The sequence below is a fragment of the Penicillium longicatenatum genome, assembly GCF_028827895.1.
Source record: "Penicillium longicatenatum strain IBT 33135 chromosome Unknown contig_1_segment0_segment0, whole genome shotgun sequence".
Classification (NCBI taxonomy): Eukaryota; Fungi; Ascomycota; class Eurotiomycetes; order Eurotiales; family Aspergillaceae; genus Penicillium; species Penicillium longicatenatum.
The window spans coordinates 326,724-342,606 of NW_026643119.1; the positions used below are offsets into that span (position 1 = coordinate 326,724).

General features: G+C 48.4%; 6 protein-coding genes across 6 annotated transcripts; 2 read left to right on the forward strand and 4 right to left on the reverse strand.

Moving 5' to 3' along the window:
* Positions 1-105: 105 nt before the first annotated feature.
* N7484_000904 (argonaute/piwi family protein) lies at positions 106-3,574 on the reverse strand (the record flags this gene model as incomplete). Its single annotated transcript, XM_057111324.1, has 3 exons — positions 106-2,996; positions 3,042-3,398; positions 3,559-3,574. The coding sequence occupies 3 exons, from the start codon at positions 3,572-3,574 to the stop codon at positions 106-108; spliced, it is 3,264 nt and encodes a 1,087-aa protein (XP_056976061.1).
* A 587-nt stretch (positions 3,575-4,161) lies between these two features.
* Positions 4,162-5,922, forward strand: N7484_000905 (uncharacterized protein; the record flags this gene model as incomplete). The annotated part of the gene is made up of 2 exons (XM_057111325.1): positions 4,162-4,412; positions 4,461-5,922. 2 exons carry the CDS (start codon positions 4,162-4,164, stop codon positions 5,920-5,922), a joined length of 1,713 nt encoding a protein of 570 aa, XP_056976062.1.
* Positions 5,923-6,105: 183 nt separating this feature from the next.
* On the reverse strand, positions 6,106-6,939 carry N7484_000906 (alpha/beta fold hydrolase; the record flags this gene model as incomplete). Its single annotated transcript, XM_057111326.1, has 1 exon — positions 6,106-6,939. One exon carries the CDS (start codon positions 6,937-6,939, stop codon positions 6,106-6,108), a length of 834 nt encoding a protein of 277 aa, XP_056976063.1.
* Positions 6,940-7,473: 534 nt separating this feature from the next.
* N7484_000907 (Zn(II)2Cys6 transcription factor) lies at positions 7,474-9,723 on the reverse strand (the record flags this gene model as incomplete). The annotated part of the gene is made up of 5 exons (XM_057111327.1): positions 7,474-7,875; positions 7,932-9,147; positions 9,200-9,316; positions 9,373-9,597; positions 9,647-9,723. The coding sequence occupies 5 exons, from the start codon at positions 9,721-9,723 to the stop codon at positions 7,474-7,476; spliced, it is 2,037 nt and encodes a 678-aa protein (XP_056976064.1).
* Positions 9,724-11,687: 1,964 nt separating this feature from the next.
* On the reverse strand, positions 11,688-13,263 carry N7484_000908 (aldehyde dehydrogenase family protein; the record flags this gene model as incomplete). The annotated part of the gene is made up of 4 exons (XM_057111328.1): positions 11,688-11,801; positions 11,860-12,277; positions 12,332-12,804; positions 12,862-13,263. 4 exons carry the CDS (start codon positions 13,261-13,263, stop codon positions 11,688-11,690), a joined length of 1,407 nt encoding a protein of 468 aa, XP_056976065.1.
* Positions 13,264-14,542: 1,279 nt separating this feature from the next.
* On the forward strand, positions 14,543-15,764 carry N7484_000909 (uncharacterized protein; the record flags this gene model as incomplete). The annotated part of the gene is made up of 6 exons (XM_057111329.1): positions 14,543-14,727; positions 14,782-14,821; positions 14,907-15,031; positions 15,123-15,318; positions 15,373-15,679; positions 15,736-15,764. The coding sequence occupies 6 exons, from the start codon at positions 14,543-14,545 to the stop codon at positions 15,762-15,764; spliced, it is 882 nt and encodes a 293-aa protein (XP_056976066.1).
* Positions 15,765-15,883: the final 119 nt, after the last annotated feature.

Consider the following 15,883-nt stretch of genomic DNA (forward strand, 5'->3'; position numbering starts at 1 on the left):
AGTCAATCTGCCGCATTGACAAGATAAAAGCCAATTGCCAAACTACTGCCGAATCATCAATACCGTAGAGAATTCCAAACTCCAACCAAGCACTTACATCGCCAATCAGATGTAAAACATAGTATCCTTCACATTAGGATGGACAAGGACATTATCCCAATCAGGCTGTCCGCGGCCCTCGGTCCCAGCAACACTCTCCTCCGTTGCCGAAGCCATACTAGGATCAAAGAGATCACTGAGGTAGCATCGGGCACGTGTACAGACCAAATCCGCATAGTACGCAGGCGGGCAGACACTGACTGCCTTCGTCGCCCTGCCGAAGAGGTAGCACATCTTATGGGTCAGATCTTGAAGAGTGTCAGCTGCGTTTCGGGTTCCACTGCCACCCGGGTTCTTGGGGGAGAAGATCTCATCCCAGACAGTGAAGTAGTGGGCCGGGCGGGCAGTTCCCTGAAGTGCGGAGTGGGCCTGCAAGAAGAAGTCCCAGTGCTTGGACTCGGAGATACCGCGGTCAACGACAGTACCCGGCATGGGGTTCGCGGAGCGATCAGCTTCAGCATCGTTGGTCGGATAGAAGCGGGTGTTGTGGCGCTTGCCGACGATGATGATGGACATAGCTGGGAGACCACGCTTGGTGTCAGAGGCTGGGTAGACGGCTTCACAGGCACGCTTGAGGAGTGGGAGTTCCTTTTCGATGACAAGGTTGTACTGGCCTTCTGAGACACCGTCGCGGTAGACGACGATGTTCTCTGGATACTTGTTTTTATTAGACTTGGCCCAAAGCTTAAGGCGCGACTGCATTAGGGCGTCGAGATCCTGTACCATCTCCTGTCGTTTCTCCTGGATTCGAACCTCGGCGGGCCACTGTGCGAGCGCGGAATCGACTGATGCCACGATCGCTGCGACGCTTGGCGCGTTGCCTACGGAGCCGGGCGAGGGGTGTGTGACATCGAGGCCGACTAGCATCGTCTTGCCGTTTGCAAATAAGCCAAGGTCGGAGTTTTTGAGGGTTTGGTTACCTCCGCCGAGCTTCAGGTTAATCTTCAGGCCAACATTGGCACAGTACTGGTCCTGGCCCTGGGCGAGCTTCTCAGCTTGTACGTTGACGTTGCGCACACCACAGCGGACATCGCAGACCTGTTTGACCGTATTGTAAAGGGTGGTTTCTTTGGCGTAAAAGACACCTAGGATCAGAGAGGGCTTGTAGCGATCTTGCAACTCACGAACAGACTTTTCGATAATCTCGGCATCGTTTCTGCCATTTAGCAAAACGCGTTGGCCTTCCTTCGGCAGTTCGGCATCAATGCCCATGTTTCGGAGCACCGAGGTGAACTTCCTCAGAGACTCCATCATATCAGCGCCGCTTTGCCAGTATGTACGAGCGCGGTCGGTCGTGAGGTAGAGGTATGTCCAGTTTTTCAGCGACGCAGCCTTGGAGAACTGAATGGCTCTCATGTTCCATGAGCCAGCCATGGCCAAGACCTCTTTTTGCTTAGCATAGAGAATTTTAGGAGGCGACAGAACACGACCTTGGACGGTAATTAGATTGTTATCGACGCGGACACCAAAGGCAGCCAATGTGGCATTCAACGGCTCGCCAAGTCCTAACATGCCCACTCCCTTGGTTACAATGGACTGAGCGTTCTGCGCAGGTTTGCGGCCCATCACAGCAAATTTCAGCATTTCTGATGTCTGGTTGGGGGAGAGCTTGGTTCCCACGGGCTGACCAGGCTCGACCTCACACACGTCCATAGGAAGATACATGGGGAATTGTCGGTTACCAACATTGATCACCGGCAAGCTTGGGTCCACGTCTCTCCTGTACTCTCGCTTGAAATAATCACCGACCGAAACATACTGGCCTGCAGGGGCTGGGCCTGCTTTGGCGGGCTTCTTTCCCTTTTTCCCTTTACCCTCGGCAGGCTGCGCGGCAGCTGGCGGTTTCGAGCCAGGGGCTTCCAAAAAGAATTGAACATCAAAAGGACCAGCTCCATGACGAGCCACCTTAGGCGGGTTCGTGCCGGAACGACCATCGGTTGGTGACGCCAACCCGTTAATACTCTTGATTTGAGGAGGACGAGGCTTTCCACTGCTCGTCTTCCGAACAATATGTGTGGCTCGGACACGCATGCGCTTCAAAAAGGATTCAATACGATAGGGGTTGCGTGAACTCGTACGCATATAATCTCCAAACACCATGGGCAGAGGACCTTCCTGGTAGCACGCGAGATACTTGACCTGCACGTTCAGCAGAAGCCGGGCAGTGGCGGCACGCGCACTGATAAAAAAACCACGAAAGGCCTCGAGACCACCACCCAAAGACCACCGTTCGGCAGTGGCCGCATCAAAGTCGTAATGTTTGTTACCGCTGAGCGTGACGATCGACCGGTTGGTCTTTGGCTGGTGACCCATGATAATATTCATCGCCGCCAATATCTGCTCTTGCTGCATCAGGTGGCCTTGGATATTACTTGACGATAAATAATTAATCAGATCTGTCGGGTCCAGTATGCCTGTCGGTCCAACGGTCACGCTATAGACCTTGGGGTCATCGAGGTAATCAAACTCATTCTCGCCTTTATACCGCACATTGAACTTCTGGTCACCACCCAGTCCCAGATCGATACACGAGATCAACGTGGATCGATAGTCGGTGGCGATGTTTTTAATCTCTTTGGCGAAGTGCTCTTCTAACAAGAGTCGCACGATCTGACGCGCTTTCTTGGTCGGCACCTCGCGGCCCTGGTCTTTGCCAACAGCGACATGGTAGCGGAAGATTGGCTTGCCGACCGCCGTGAAAGGCATATAGTTGGCATACAGGGTAACAGGCTGGCCTAGTGTGCCATATCCTGGACGGTTGGGGTACAGTGCTGTTTTCTTCTCTCCCACCAGGGCCTGGGCCGTATCATTTTCGACCTTTTCAACCTGAGCATCAGGTGTAGGGATTGGCTTGCTCTCGCTGCGTTTTGTATAATGAGTATCATTTCCATCATTGACTGATTATATTTATCTCACGGTAAATTGGATATCGATATACTCACTTGAAGATTCGTGGACCTTGGTTGCCGCCGCCACGAAATCCTCCTCTCCCACCGCGGAAATCGCCACGACCACGGAAGTCCCCACGACCTCCAGAATCCCCGCGACCGCGGCCACGATAATCACCACGAGAATCACCACGAGAATCGCCACGAGAATCACCACGAGAATCACCACGAGAATCACCACGAGAATCTCCACGTCCTCGATCACCTCCTCTGCCACGAGAGCCCTGGGAATCCCCTTGAAAACCTCCACGGCCTTCTCGGAAAGGAAGGTCCATATCTCCCCGACCGCGGCCACGATAATCTCCACGATAATCACCACGAGACTCTCCACGTCCTCCTCGATCACCTCCTCTGCCACGAGAGCCCTGGGAATCCCCTTGGAAACCTCCACGACCTTCTCGGAAGGGAGGGTCCATATCTCCCCGACCGCGACCGCGACCGCGACCACCACCACCACCACGGTCACCACGGTCGCCACGACCGCGTGCCCGGTCACCTCGCCCTCGACCACGGGGGTTATCAGACATGCTTGTTTAATTAATTGGGTCTGGGGAATACAAGTCCTCTGCCCATAGAGAAAAGAAGAAGTAAATTTACGGGTAGGGAAAACGGCTTAGGCTTTAATATGGGTAAGTCCTGTACGATCGGCTTGTCTGGGCCACTACGCATCATCCTACGTACGGTTGGCTACATCTTCCCTGTCAAACCAACACACACTTTTGTGGGACCAGGATTGGAAGTCCGATTCTTCAATCAGGTCCAATCAAACCCTGGTCCAACCAACGCATCAAAGAGATCCAACATCACAGTGGGGCAGCGGTGTGATGTTGCCAGTGGAAAGTTTGCAACAGATGCTCAGAAACTAACACAGAAACTAAAGAGGCTATCGTGGAACATCAAGAGGAGAATCCCAACTATTTCCGGTCTCTCAGCTCGTATTACGAGCATATAAGTACATGATTCAAGTACAGTACTCCGTACACGAAGTTACTATGTAGTTTGTTCGTAGAAAGTAAAACACAAACAAACTGTAAATTCAGGCATCAATGCTGAGGTAAGCAAGGGATCTCCAACTTGTTCTGTTCGTGTTGAGACTGTCAACGTGGAAAGAAATATGGAAGACAAACTCATGTCCCATGGTTTAATGACCATCCGAGATGTATTCTCCCAGCTGACCTGGTTAAAATGTCTGGCGGTGTTGATCTTTTCATGCATCGTGACTCGTGTGATTACTGGTCTACGCAGTCAACGGAACTCTGACTCGACAGAGGCGCGAACACCACGAGTAGCCCCCTACTGGTTTCCACGGTTCGGACATGGACCATCATTTCTGTGGGACCATGTTGGTCTGCTGGAGTCATTACGGTATTTTGCCAACTCCACCGCAGTTTTCACCCGCTAATCTAAAACTAGGGACTCAATGGGTGAGCCCGTGTTTGGAATCTACTTGCAAGGGAAGGTCCACAACACTGTAGTGTCACCATCAATGATCAAGACAGTCTTATCGCAAAAACCATCTGGCATGATAGTGCTTGATCAGGCAATGCGAAATGTCTTTGGCGACCGAACCATGGTGCGCAGTTTGCGTTCAAACCGTAACGAGGAAATCGGTGGTGATGTTTCAGCAATTATCAGCAAAGAATCGTTCATCACTGATACATCGAAGGCAATCACCCGGCTGCTGCAGCGCAACGCTCCGAATTTGGTGACCTTCTCTCGAAGCCCTGTGGACCAAGCTCCCTGGGAGCGCGACAGCTCCGTGTCGTTATCTGAACAAGACCAGTCAATCTGCGAGGTGAACCTATTCGCGCTGGTGAGAGACTTCGTGGGCCACAACATCACCACGTTGCTGCTAGGCGAGGCCTTCGTAGAATCGTTCCCCGGTACGCTCCAGCAGTTTTGGACGTTGGATGCCAATTTCGTGTCGTTATTTGCAGGATTCAAGCGATGGACACCTACGCCTGGTATTTCCGCAGGACACGCTGCACGTTATCGTCTCACGCATATCATGTCGGTCTTTTACCGTGCGTTTACGGCCTGGGATAATGGCATTGACCCAGGCATTGAGCTTCGCGATCTTGATGATGTGTCAGAGCTGTTCAAGCAACGCATGCGAATCTTCAACAAAATGGACTTGTCGCCACAAGCCAGCGCGGCAGGTATGTTATCCCTTCACTGGGACCTGATGGAGTACATTGTCAAAATGACATTCTGGAATCTTGTTCACATTTTCGCCGACGAAGAATTGCTCAAAGACATCCGAAAGGAGATGGCCCCGGCTGTGGATTCCTCTCGCCCCAATCGGCGAGAGACTGGATTCCCATTTGATGAGCCCCCGAAGCTCAACCTCGACATTGAGAAAATGCTACAGACATGCCACCTATTGAAAGCTTGCCACTACGAAACCATTCGTCTCCACTCTGCCGGAATATCACTCCGAGAGTTAGAATCGGACTTGACTCTTACCGAGTCCGCGGGAGAAGCCATAGAGCCTCGTACATACAATATCCGAAAGGGCGAGAAGGTGCTCATGCCTCATGGCGTCTACCAGAACGATCAAACGCGATTTTCGAACCCAGACCAATATGATCCGCTTCGTTATCTTGTTACGAACCGTACAACTGGTAGCAAGGAGGCGAATCCAGATATCCTCGGGCCATTTGCAGAAGGTCTGTATACGCCGAAGAATAACGCTTTCACTGAACGGGCTATCCTGGCGTTTACTGCTTCGATCGTGTCTATGTGGGTTATCTCTTCCGCAGATGGCAAAGGCCTTGTTGTACCCCCCACAAGAAGAGCTGGGGCTCTTTCTTGCCTGCGAAGGATGTCAAGGTGCATGTCAAAGCGAAGGTTTAAAGCATTGTTTCGGAGTTGATGGTATTTCAATTGTTACTAAGGTAGTTTTATTATCTATACCCTCGGATGCTTAGACCAGTTCATTTATAATGAAATATAAATGAAAACCACATATCACTTGCGTAGTACTCAAGACATGTGCTTCTTTCCCTTCTATTGACTGTGCTGCGCATATGCGGTGTCGGTTATCATTCATGTGGTCCTATCTGTCCGTGCAAGCTCGCCATTCCTCAACGCGAGTTATCCAATCACAAACAAGAGCTCCAAAAACACCGGTCTCATCGATAGGAAGACCATGTGTACCGCGGTCTAGTACAACATAGGTTGATCGCGGATAGAGTTCCAACAAGCGAAGGCTATCCCGATAGCCCACGCTCTCATCTTGTCGACCACATAGAATAAGAGTGGGTGCAAAGAACTTAGCATTTTCATCGTCCAATGAAAGAGGTAACTGGTATCGACTTGGATCTGCTCGGATTGGACCTAACACTGTATCGTCGGCTGCTCTCACCGCTGGAAGCCAAATTTCCTCACATTTTGCTTTCAACGTTTCAACGTAAGCAGGCGTTTGAACAAGAACGTTCCCAAGAAGTGTCCTCTCTTCGGCTGACATGCTGGACATGAGTTGCTCATTCGCAACCAAAGGTTTGAAAGCATCAAGGTCACGCATGCTGTCCTTTGGCTCGATAAGCGGTACACGTAGTAGCAAACCATCGACCTGCTCGATATACCTTTGAGCTATCGCACGTGCGAGATAGCCACCACATGATGAGCCGACAAGTAAGAATCGTGACTTGCCAAGTCGGGAATCAATGAAATGCACCAGACGAAGGAATATATCATGCAAATTCTTGATATCATTGGCAGGTGTCGTGCCCATGCCTGGGAGGTCAACGTATATCCGGCGAAGTCCTGGTGTTTTGCTGAAGATCGGTTCAAAGTCCAGCGCCTCGACTCTTCCGTCCATTTCCCATCCATGAATGATCAGAACAGGAAGCCCCTCGCCGATTTCATGTGCAGATAGGATTGATTCCATAATGTCACTGGTGATTATGCGATGCTGACAGATTGATGACCATAGGGACAAAGCAACACACGAAGAAAAGAAGCTGTCAGATGGGGAGATAGAAGTACTTATAGCCTGGAGTAAGCGACTATGAACATCTAGTTTGCTTGGTTTGCATGATTTGTATTTGAAGTTGAAGATTTAGATTCTAGACTTGATTCGATCTAGCGCATCATGTGATTGGGGCTCAGAGGAAGATCTGGTAAACCTGGTATTACTCTGTCTTCTGCTATCATTAATATACCAATTTGATCGCTTGGGCAATAAAATTATTTCATCATAGCTTCTTGTTTTATACCGCAGTGGCGTTAATATAGCCCAGAGGAAATGCAGGAGTGGCGATCGACCCTTCATTTTCTAACATTTGAATCATTTTTATATTATACTCATGAGTCATGACCGGCGGAAAATAGACGATTGTGCGAACTGAATCATAAAAAATGAAATAAATATTGACCATAGCTCATCAAATGTACATCCATGGGACCCTGAGAGAGAGATCGATCAAAGATGCTCCGACATAAAATCTCCAAAAATCATCCAGTCTGGTATATCAGGCACGCCGTGTCCAAAACCGGTACCTCGTCCGAAAGGCCACTCTGGTGCAGCTGCCTGAATCAGTCCTGGTCCGACTCCAACAAGAGGCATTTCTCCAAGATTGGGCGGCTCTACGTTTTGTATTTCTGCTCGAAGGCCTGTTGTAGACGGCGGTATCGTGATGCTCTCTTCAGAGCCGAACGAAGTGAGATCAAGAATATTCCACATAAGAGCCTCATCCTGCACCGACATCCTCGGAAGGTTGGACGGCGTTGCCATGCTAGACAATTCACCCGAGAAACCATCCTGATTATAAAACAACGAGCCATAATTCTGGCGCCGCGAGGCCAATTCATTCAATCGGTCAACCTGTCCACGAACACGCATATTAGAGCGATTCTTGCAATTCATGTTGCAAGACTTACCAAGACCTTCATATTGCCCCACTGTGAAGAAAGCTCGGTGATAAATCCAACCAGAACTCGATATTCATTATTCACCAAAAGAGCAATTTTAGGATTCTTGTTACCCGTATGTTCAAGTTGAATAGTAGCCGCAATAGCAGCAAGATATCCGAAAAACGGATCACGAAGACGCAACCCAACCTCGGACATTTCATTGACAAACCGCGCTATCCACCGTGAATGAAGCAATGAAGTTTCGAACGATTTCTGGAGGAATGCTGCGGATAGATTTCCTCTCATATGACGGAGCTTGACCATCGTCACGAAAGGGTGGTGTAAGAGACACTGAATCGAGTGGAAGAGGAATTGGACGCATAGCCATGTCGATAGATAGGAATGAGACCCAGGTTCTTCGCGTGCGCGTCGCTTGAAGTCCACGTTCATGTAGCGATGAATATCTGCGAATTGGGTTTCGAATTGCATCCACTCCGACTCAAGAATTGCGAGTGCTGACCCGCTTTGCCAGGGTGGTAGGCTGCTTGTTACTAGAGGCTCGAAGACCCATTCTGTCACTTTCCCCCATAATGAGTAGAGACGCAGGAGAGAAGCTAAGATATCCTGGTCGCCTTTCTGTTCATGATTTGATGATTTGTTATGTAGGCATGCACGAGACGTGTCATTCACGGCCGTTGATAGAGGGAAGGAAAGCGTGAAGTGATTGTCCGACAGGCAAATGGAAAAATTCCGGGACGCGTTATAGGTGCGATCGATAATGAAGAACGCCCAGGTGATACGTCGCCAGGCCTCTGCTTCAGAACCTTCTAGAGAAGAAAGTTTCTTGCCTTGATTGAGCCCGTATGACTGGATGACCCGCACACCAATGCCAACGGATAGGCATCCCCTGTGAGCATTGCCATCGACAAAGTCAAGTTGAGCGACGAGGAATGTGCCTTGCAGGAAGGACAGATCCGTCTTACCATCTCGGTACTTGGTAGAGAGTATCTGCCACGCTCGCTCGGCACAGGCATTGCCTGTTGATATGGTACCATCTGGCAGGCCTGGCGATTTGACTGAGAGACGTCGTGTTAGAGCTACCAATGGAAATATGACCTCTGGCGGGAGAGCATCTTTGTTTTCCAGGAGCCATTGCCTGTCGAATACACAATAGGGCTGATCATGGAAATCGTTCAAATACACCTGCACCTCGGATTCAATCAGGGGTATTGATATGGGAGAGCTTGATTACGTCAGTTGGACGAAGCAATTGATACGGGTCGGTAAATGCGTACTTGGACGTGAAGTCCCGGTAGACTTGGTCTGGATCATCCTGGGCAACATTTTCATGGCATGTCGGCTGTAACCCATCTAATTCTTCAACCTGGGTATTTCTCTCGGGTAGTCGCTCTCTAGCATTGAAAAATTAGTGACACGCTGTTGAAATAAACCAGTGTCTGTGACAAACTTGATTAGAGATGATATCTCTTCAAGCCTCTCCTCTATGCTTTGAAGGCGTGTACCAGAAGCCTTGGGCTGATCTGAGCCCGCAGAACTATACCCATCGCCATGATTGGCGGATCTTTGATTTTGAGTTCGAGTTGTTACCTGTGCCGCATAGGAGCAGCGCTGCCCCAATCGCTGACAAGTTGAACACACAGGCTTCTCACCGGGGCAACGAGCCTTCTTGCGACTGGCAATCAATTAGTGCTGGTATTCCTATCAGATTAAAACAAAATTACCGGCATGGTCCGCACGCCTGCCGTGTGCGTTTCAGAGAAACTTTGTGAATGGCGTAATTGTCCTTGGGTGTGCTCATGCTAGAGCAATTTTAGCAAAACTATTTTTAGAACCATGGGATCTCCTGCATAGGGGAGCATCAGGGTATAAGGATGAATTCGATAGGGTAGCCTGTAGAACACCAGAATAAACGTACTTGCTAGAGGGAAATGTGAAGTCAAAGACGTGTGGGTCTCGCCGCGTGCGGGGTGCTTCTCATTCGCCAAGAATTTGCCGTCCGTTTTTGAATTCAAAGTCATTGGCCACTTGCTTTGTATGGTGGTTTTTTACATGTTTTGTGTACGCCCCTCGTAGTCTTCAGCTGTTACTTTGTGTTTGGTAACTGCCATCTGTTATCTACGTAAAACTTGGGTCTCTGTTATAGGCCGACGCAAGAGCAAGTCCACTATTAAAATCCTTAGTGTTCGGTTATCGTCACTATCATCTATTTTCAAAACTTTTGCAAGACCCGCGTTACTGTGCGTAAAGTTATATTATGTCCTTGAATTTATGAAGTTCTAAACTCCCAAATCTTTATTCCATGAGCCTTTGAAACTGGGCAATATCATATATTTGTGTCCCTGTAGTTGGTTAAGTATTCAGGTCGTTTATGGAATATGCAAGTAAGTACATCTCAAGTATATCTCCATCTAAGTAATGTCTACATATGTACCATATATGCAGGGTAGCTGATGGTAGACATTTGATCACTTATGCTCAGCACGTCACTATTTCCTCAGTGTGAGATCTCGCAAGTACAGTCGTAATGGTTATCCTGCTACTTTAATCGTCCGGAGTAGGCGGCATAGGTTTACGTAGCGAAAGGAAGAGGGGCATGTAGGCCAAGAAATGATCGACCGGCGCTAAAAGGCTTAAATCATATGCTTTATTATGTCAGTCCGCGATTCCTAGTCAGCCAAGGCGGGTGTTAAATTTCTAGACCGAAGGCCTGATCCGAAACTTCATATTTCACTAATTGGCCTCTGAGCTTCCTATCCTAGTCACTTGTTGGCTGTAATAGAGAAGATTCACTGCCCTATTTGTTATCATTTGGCTGCGTAGTTCTCGACTTGCGTCGCTCGCTTTCGAGTCTCTGATCAGTCTGCCCTGATGGATGCTACCACAGAAACGCATTATGTGAAACGAGCAATCTAATTGGAGAGCAAGTATTCTTCCGTAGCCTGTGCGTATAGCTTCTATGACAAAAACTTTATGCTGATGACCTGACCTCTGTAGAGATGAAAGAATCGTTTCTATTGCCTGGATATGAGCGCCAGACACTTGGAAGATTGCTGGTGATGTTTGGTGCTCACAAAGCAATTGAACTCGGTCTACCTTCCTATACTGAGGCAACTCCATAGGGACTAAGTTTGTATCTCAAGCATGGGTTTAATGAGGTTGATCGAAGGTAAGTTTGGAGAAATAGGGTGGCCTAAAGAGAGTGTTCAACTTCTAGGCACTTATGTACCGAGAGGCCAAATAAGCTGACTGATTGAACTTTGTCAGTTCTGAAGAGAGGGAAGCAAGGCTTAAGAGGGTGTTGGGGATGATCAATGTCGTGCCTGGAATCCTGGACAGGGACCTCGAGACATCTGCAACAAACACTATCTAGAATATGTGGCATATATTCAGACCAAAAAGATGAGACTGTCATCGGTCCTCCATGTGGTTGTTTGGTTTATTGAGAATTGAAGGACATTACTTAAGGTTGGTAAGACTGAGCGCGGTCCCGGACCGCGCCATGTCCTTGTGTAACGTGATAAGGGAAGCGATAAGCTTAAAGATAACGGCATTGCATACTATGAAATGCAAGGAATTGTAAATTTAGGTCGTTTGTTGTATGGGCTGAACAACTATATGCGCGATTACTTAGATTTTGAGATGCGTGATATGGGAGTCTCCGTACCGTTTCAATCTGAGGTATTCTTATGTCACTTAATTGTGAATTATATATTCTTTATCGTAATTGAAATCACAGGTCATGAAAGTTGGAAAATCTAAATTCTAAGCTGAAACACCCTTAATATGGTAGCTCTTAAGCTTGGTGAATCCGTCGTATGCCCGAGGTCCAAGAGTGCAACCAAGTCCGGACATCTTCCAACCGGTCCATGCAAGATCCTGTCAAGATAGTCAGTTGATGGTCGCTTTGGAGATGGGCGAACGTATAAAAACTTACCGGAGCTGGGTAGTCACAGCGGTTGATGAACACTGTGCCAGCTTCAATACGATCAATCAGCTCCTCACCCGCAGCGATATCCTTCGTCCACACACTGGCAGTCAATCCATAATCGCTGTCATTCATCAATTGAACCGCCTCATCATCACTGGAAACTTTCATGATTGGCATCACGGGTCCGAATGTCTCCTCTTTCATTGTAAGCATGGAGTGGTTCACATTGGTGAGGACGACTGGAGCCAGCCAGTTGCCCTTGTCAGCCGTCTTGGCCACAGAAAAGGTAGCGTTCTCTGGAGTCGCGATGACAGCACCCTTGGACAATGCATCATCAATGTGGGACTGGATCTTTTCCTTGGCCACGGCGGAAATGACAGGGCCGGTGGTGGTTGTAGCATCTTGAGGATCGCCGAGTTTATATCTGAAAGTAATTAGCATCTTTAGAAAAAGAGTATAGGAAAGTGCAAGAACGCACGACTTAAGCTCTTCCTGCACGGCAAGCACAAAGGCATCGTAGACCTTCTCGTGTACATAGACACGCTCAACGGAGCAGCAGCTCTGTCCAGAGTTAAAAACAGCACCATCGACAAGGTTCTCTGCCACATCCTTCACATCGACATCCGGGCGCACGTATGCGGGGTCATTTCCACCAAGCTCCAGGTGTACAGGCTTGATCTGACGTGCCGTAGCCTCGCGAAGTCTGAGGCCACCAGCAGTGGATCCAGTGAAAGAGACGGATTGAATCTCAGGAAGTTGGGCAATCTGGTCGAGGACATCCAAGCTACCGATGTGGATAACTTGGAGAACATTTTGCGGCAAACCGGCCTCAGTAAAGATCTCAAGAAGTCGGTTGCCGAACAGAGGCACCTGAGGCGATGGGCGCAGGATAACAGAGTTGCCCGCCAGAAGTGCAGGCACCAAAGCGTTGACAGTGGTCAGGTATGGGTACTATGAACTAATTAGCGGTCTGGAAAGCTTTCCCGTTGTAAGACGATGACCCCTTACGTTCCAAGCGCCAGCAATCAGAACTGGGCCCACAGGCACATGCTTGACCATGCGCTTGAAGTTCGCCTCTGGCTTGCCGGGCAGATCAGCCAGGCTTTGTTCCGCAATATCAATCAAGTGTTCGGAGCGAAGGATGGCAGTTTTGATTTCACCGGCGCAGTACCGAATGGGACGCCCCATTTGTGTAGTGATTTCCTTGGCCAGAACATCGATTCGAGATGCAAGAACCTCTAGCGCACGAGCAACAATTTTCTTCCTCTCATCGAGGGTAGTGGCACGATATGATTCAAAGGCTTGCTTCGAGGCGGTGGCGATTTTGGTTGCTTCGGCGAGGGAGGTGCCCGGGTGCTCGAAAATGACCTCGTGGTTGGCAGGGTTAATGGTACGGACTTGATTGGTCATTTTGAAGGCGTGTATATATCGGTGACAGGAGAAGACCAGAGAAAGGGGGGTTGTTGGAGTTAAGTGGCAAGAGGGGCAGCTCGGGTTTTATAACGTGGAGCTTGCTTATCGCGGTCCTTCCCCGCGGTCCCGCCTTTATCAGTGTTGACCACCCCGAGACCATAGGTTCTCAGAACGTTCCATGTACGCATGAACTCACTGGTCAAACCATTTAATTTGAGATCCATTGATTCTTATTGTACATGCATAAGACCTCCCCAACCTAAATTTCCAGAGATATGGGTAAAAATATGTAATGTCTTGACCCGCCTTGTAATAGGGAGAAAATGCGTGGACTTATGTTATACATCCATTGATGTCCAGGTGAAGGGGATATTTAAAAAGGTCACATGGTTTTGTATGTAAACCAGAATTTTACCTAGTGCAGTAGCTGAATTCGCCATATCAATCAATCGAACGGTCCCCGATATCTTTTCGTGGGTATCTATCTACCAAAGCCAGCTAAGATGGACAAAATCGACAAACGATTTGAGAGAACAGCTGCATGACCGACTAATTGAGATCGCTGCATTGACCCTGATTTGCTCCATAGAGCTGTTCTTATTCTTAAGACCTGTTGTTACTCATTGTTCTCTATCTACAAGCACACGGCGGTTGTTAGGATTTTGGTGAGCGCGCTTAGCCCCACTGCGCGGTCCGAGGACTTGGCGTCTTACTGAACTCATTCACTTTTGAAAAGTTTTATTATATAGTTGAAAACTCAGAGAGTTCTATGAGACTCCAAATGAAACAGTCAACGGGATTTAGCATTCAAAAATTGGAATCTCCCTGACGATTGGGAGGCGAGGGGATAAGTCTCATTGAGCGCCAGCACTCTAGGCAAAGACTTGATTACAAGAAATTGATGCCGGTTAAAATCCTCAATCAGCCTTAAGGAGCCCAAGTTGATCAATAGATGGTATAAAACAGATTGATTTTGGGACTCAGCGCGTTCCAAACTCTCGATGGCAGGGCCGGATCACTTCGTCGCGGACAATTGGTCTTATATCCGGGCTAAGAAGAGAACATAGCAGACTATTAGAAGTAAATCTTCATGTATCTTCCTCAAATTTATACTAGAGATCTCACTAAAACGTGACACGGTCAATCTGCTTTGTCGCGATGACGTTGGTCCCGATCCAACGCGCGAACGACTTGCTGAGTCAGCCATTTGGCTCCCCGATCGCTTCACGTCAATTGTTGGCTTCTCCGATCGACACTTAAATCTCAGCATTCCATCATGCTATTCACTCGGGCAACTGCGCGAAGCTTTATTGGTATTCGGGCATTCTCTACCGCTCGTGCGTGTCGGGCGGAGCTGTCCTACCAAGTTTACGGACCCGAAAAGGAGGAAGCCATTCGCGATCCCATTTTGTTCCTGCATGGACTTTTCGGTTCTAAGCAGAACAACCGGAGTATTAGCAAGTATGTGGCATCATGAATTGTATAGAAATATTTTGTATCTGACGTCGGTTGCAGAGCCTTAGCAAAGGACTTGAAATGCCGGATTTTCACACTGGTACGCTTGTCGCATTAGCTCCTCATTGCGATCAAGAGCAGACGGAGATATTATGAATATTGTTTGTACTCACAATCGCTTGCAGGATCTTCGTAATCATGGCGATTCTTTCCATGCCCAGGAGCACAACTACAGTGCAATTGCCGAGGACGTGCAGGAGTTCATACAGCAGCAGAAGCTCAAGAAATGTGTTCTGATTGGCCATTCGATGTATGTTCCTCACTAATGGCTCACAGGGCTCATATGGCTCAGAAAGAGCTTTGAACCCATATATTATAAACTTCATGCTGATGATCCGCAGGGGTGCCAAAGCCGCGATGACAGTGGCTCTTCAGTCCCCGAAGAGCGTTTCCGCCTTGATCCCAGTTGACAATGCCCCGCTCAACGCAACATTGAAGAGTGATTTCCCAAAGTATGTGCGAGGCATGCAGCACGTAGAGCGAGAGAAAGTGAAAAAGCAATCGGATGCGGACAAAATTCTCGAGGGTTATGAAAAGGTATGAAGAAGACTAATGCAACAAATTCGCAGAAGTGAACTAATCTTCAACTAGTCCCTTCCAATCCGCCAATTTCTTTTGACAAACCTCGTCCGCTCTGATGACGAGCATAAGACTCTGAAGTTCCGTGTGCCTCTCTCGGTGATTGGTGATTCACTTGACAACATGGCCGATTTCCCCTTCAGCCAGTCGGATAGTGTCCAGTACGACGGGCCCACCCTCTTCGTTCGAGGTACCAAGTCCAGATATGTCACTGATGCAACCATTCCTGCAATCAGAAAATTCTTCCCCAATGCTCAGATTGCGGACGTCGAGGCGGGACATTGGCTCATCTCTGAGAAACCCGAAGATTTTCGGCAAGGTAATCACTTGAATCTTATCCTTATATACTTCATTGCTAACATCATAATGATATAGCGGTTGTCAAGTTCTTGGGATCTTCATAATCTACATATCCAAGAAGAACACTGTACACTACATGAGCGATAGACATGCCAAGTTTTATTTTAGCCATCTCTTGAAAATTGGAGAAATGGAAATATGATATATATCCGGATCTTGTTTC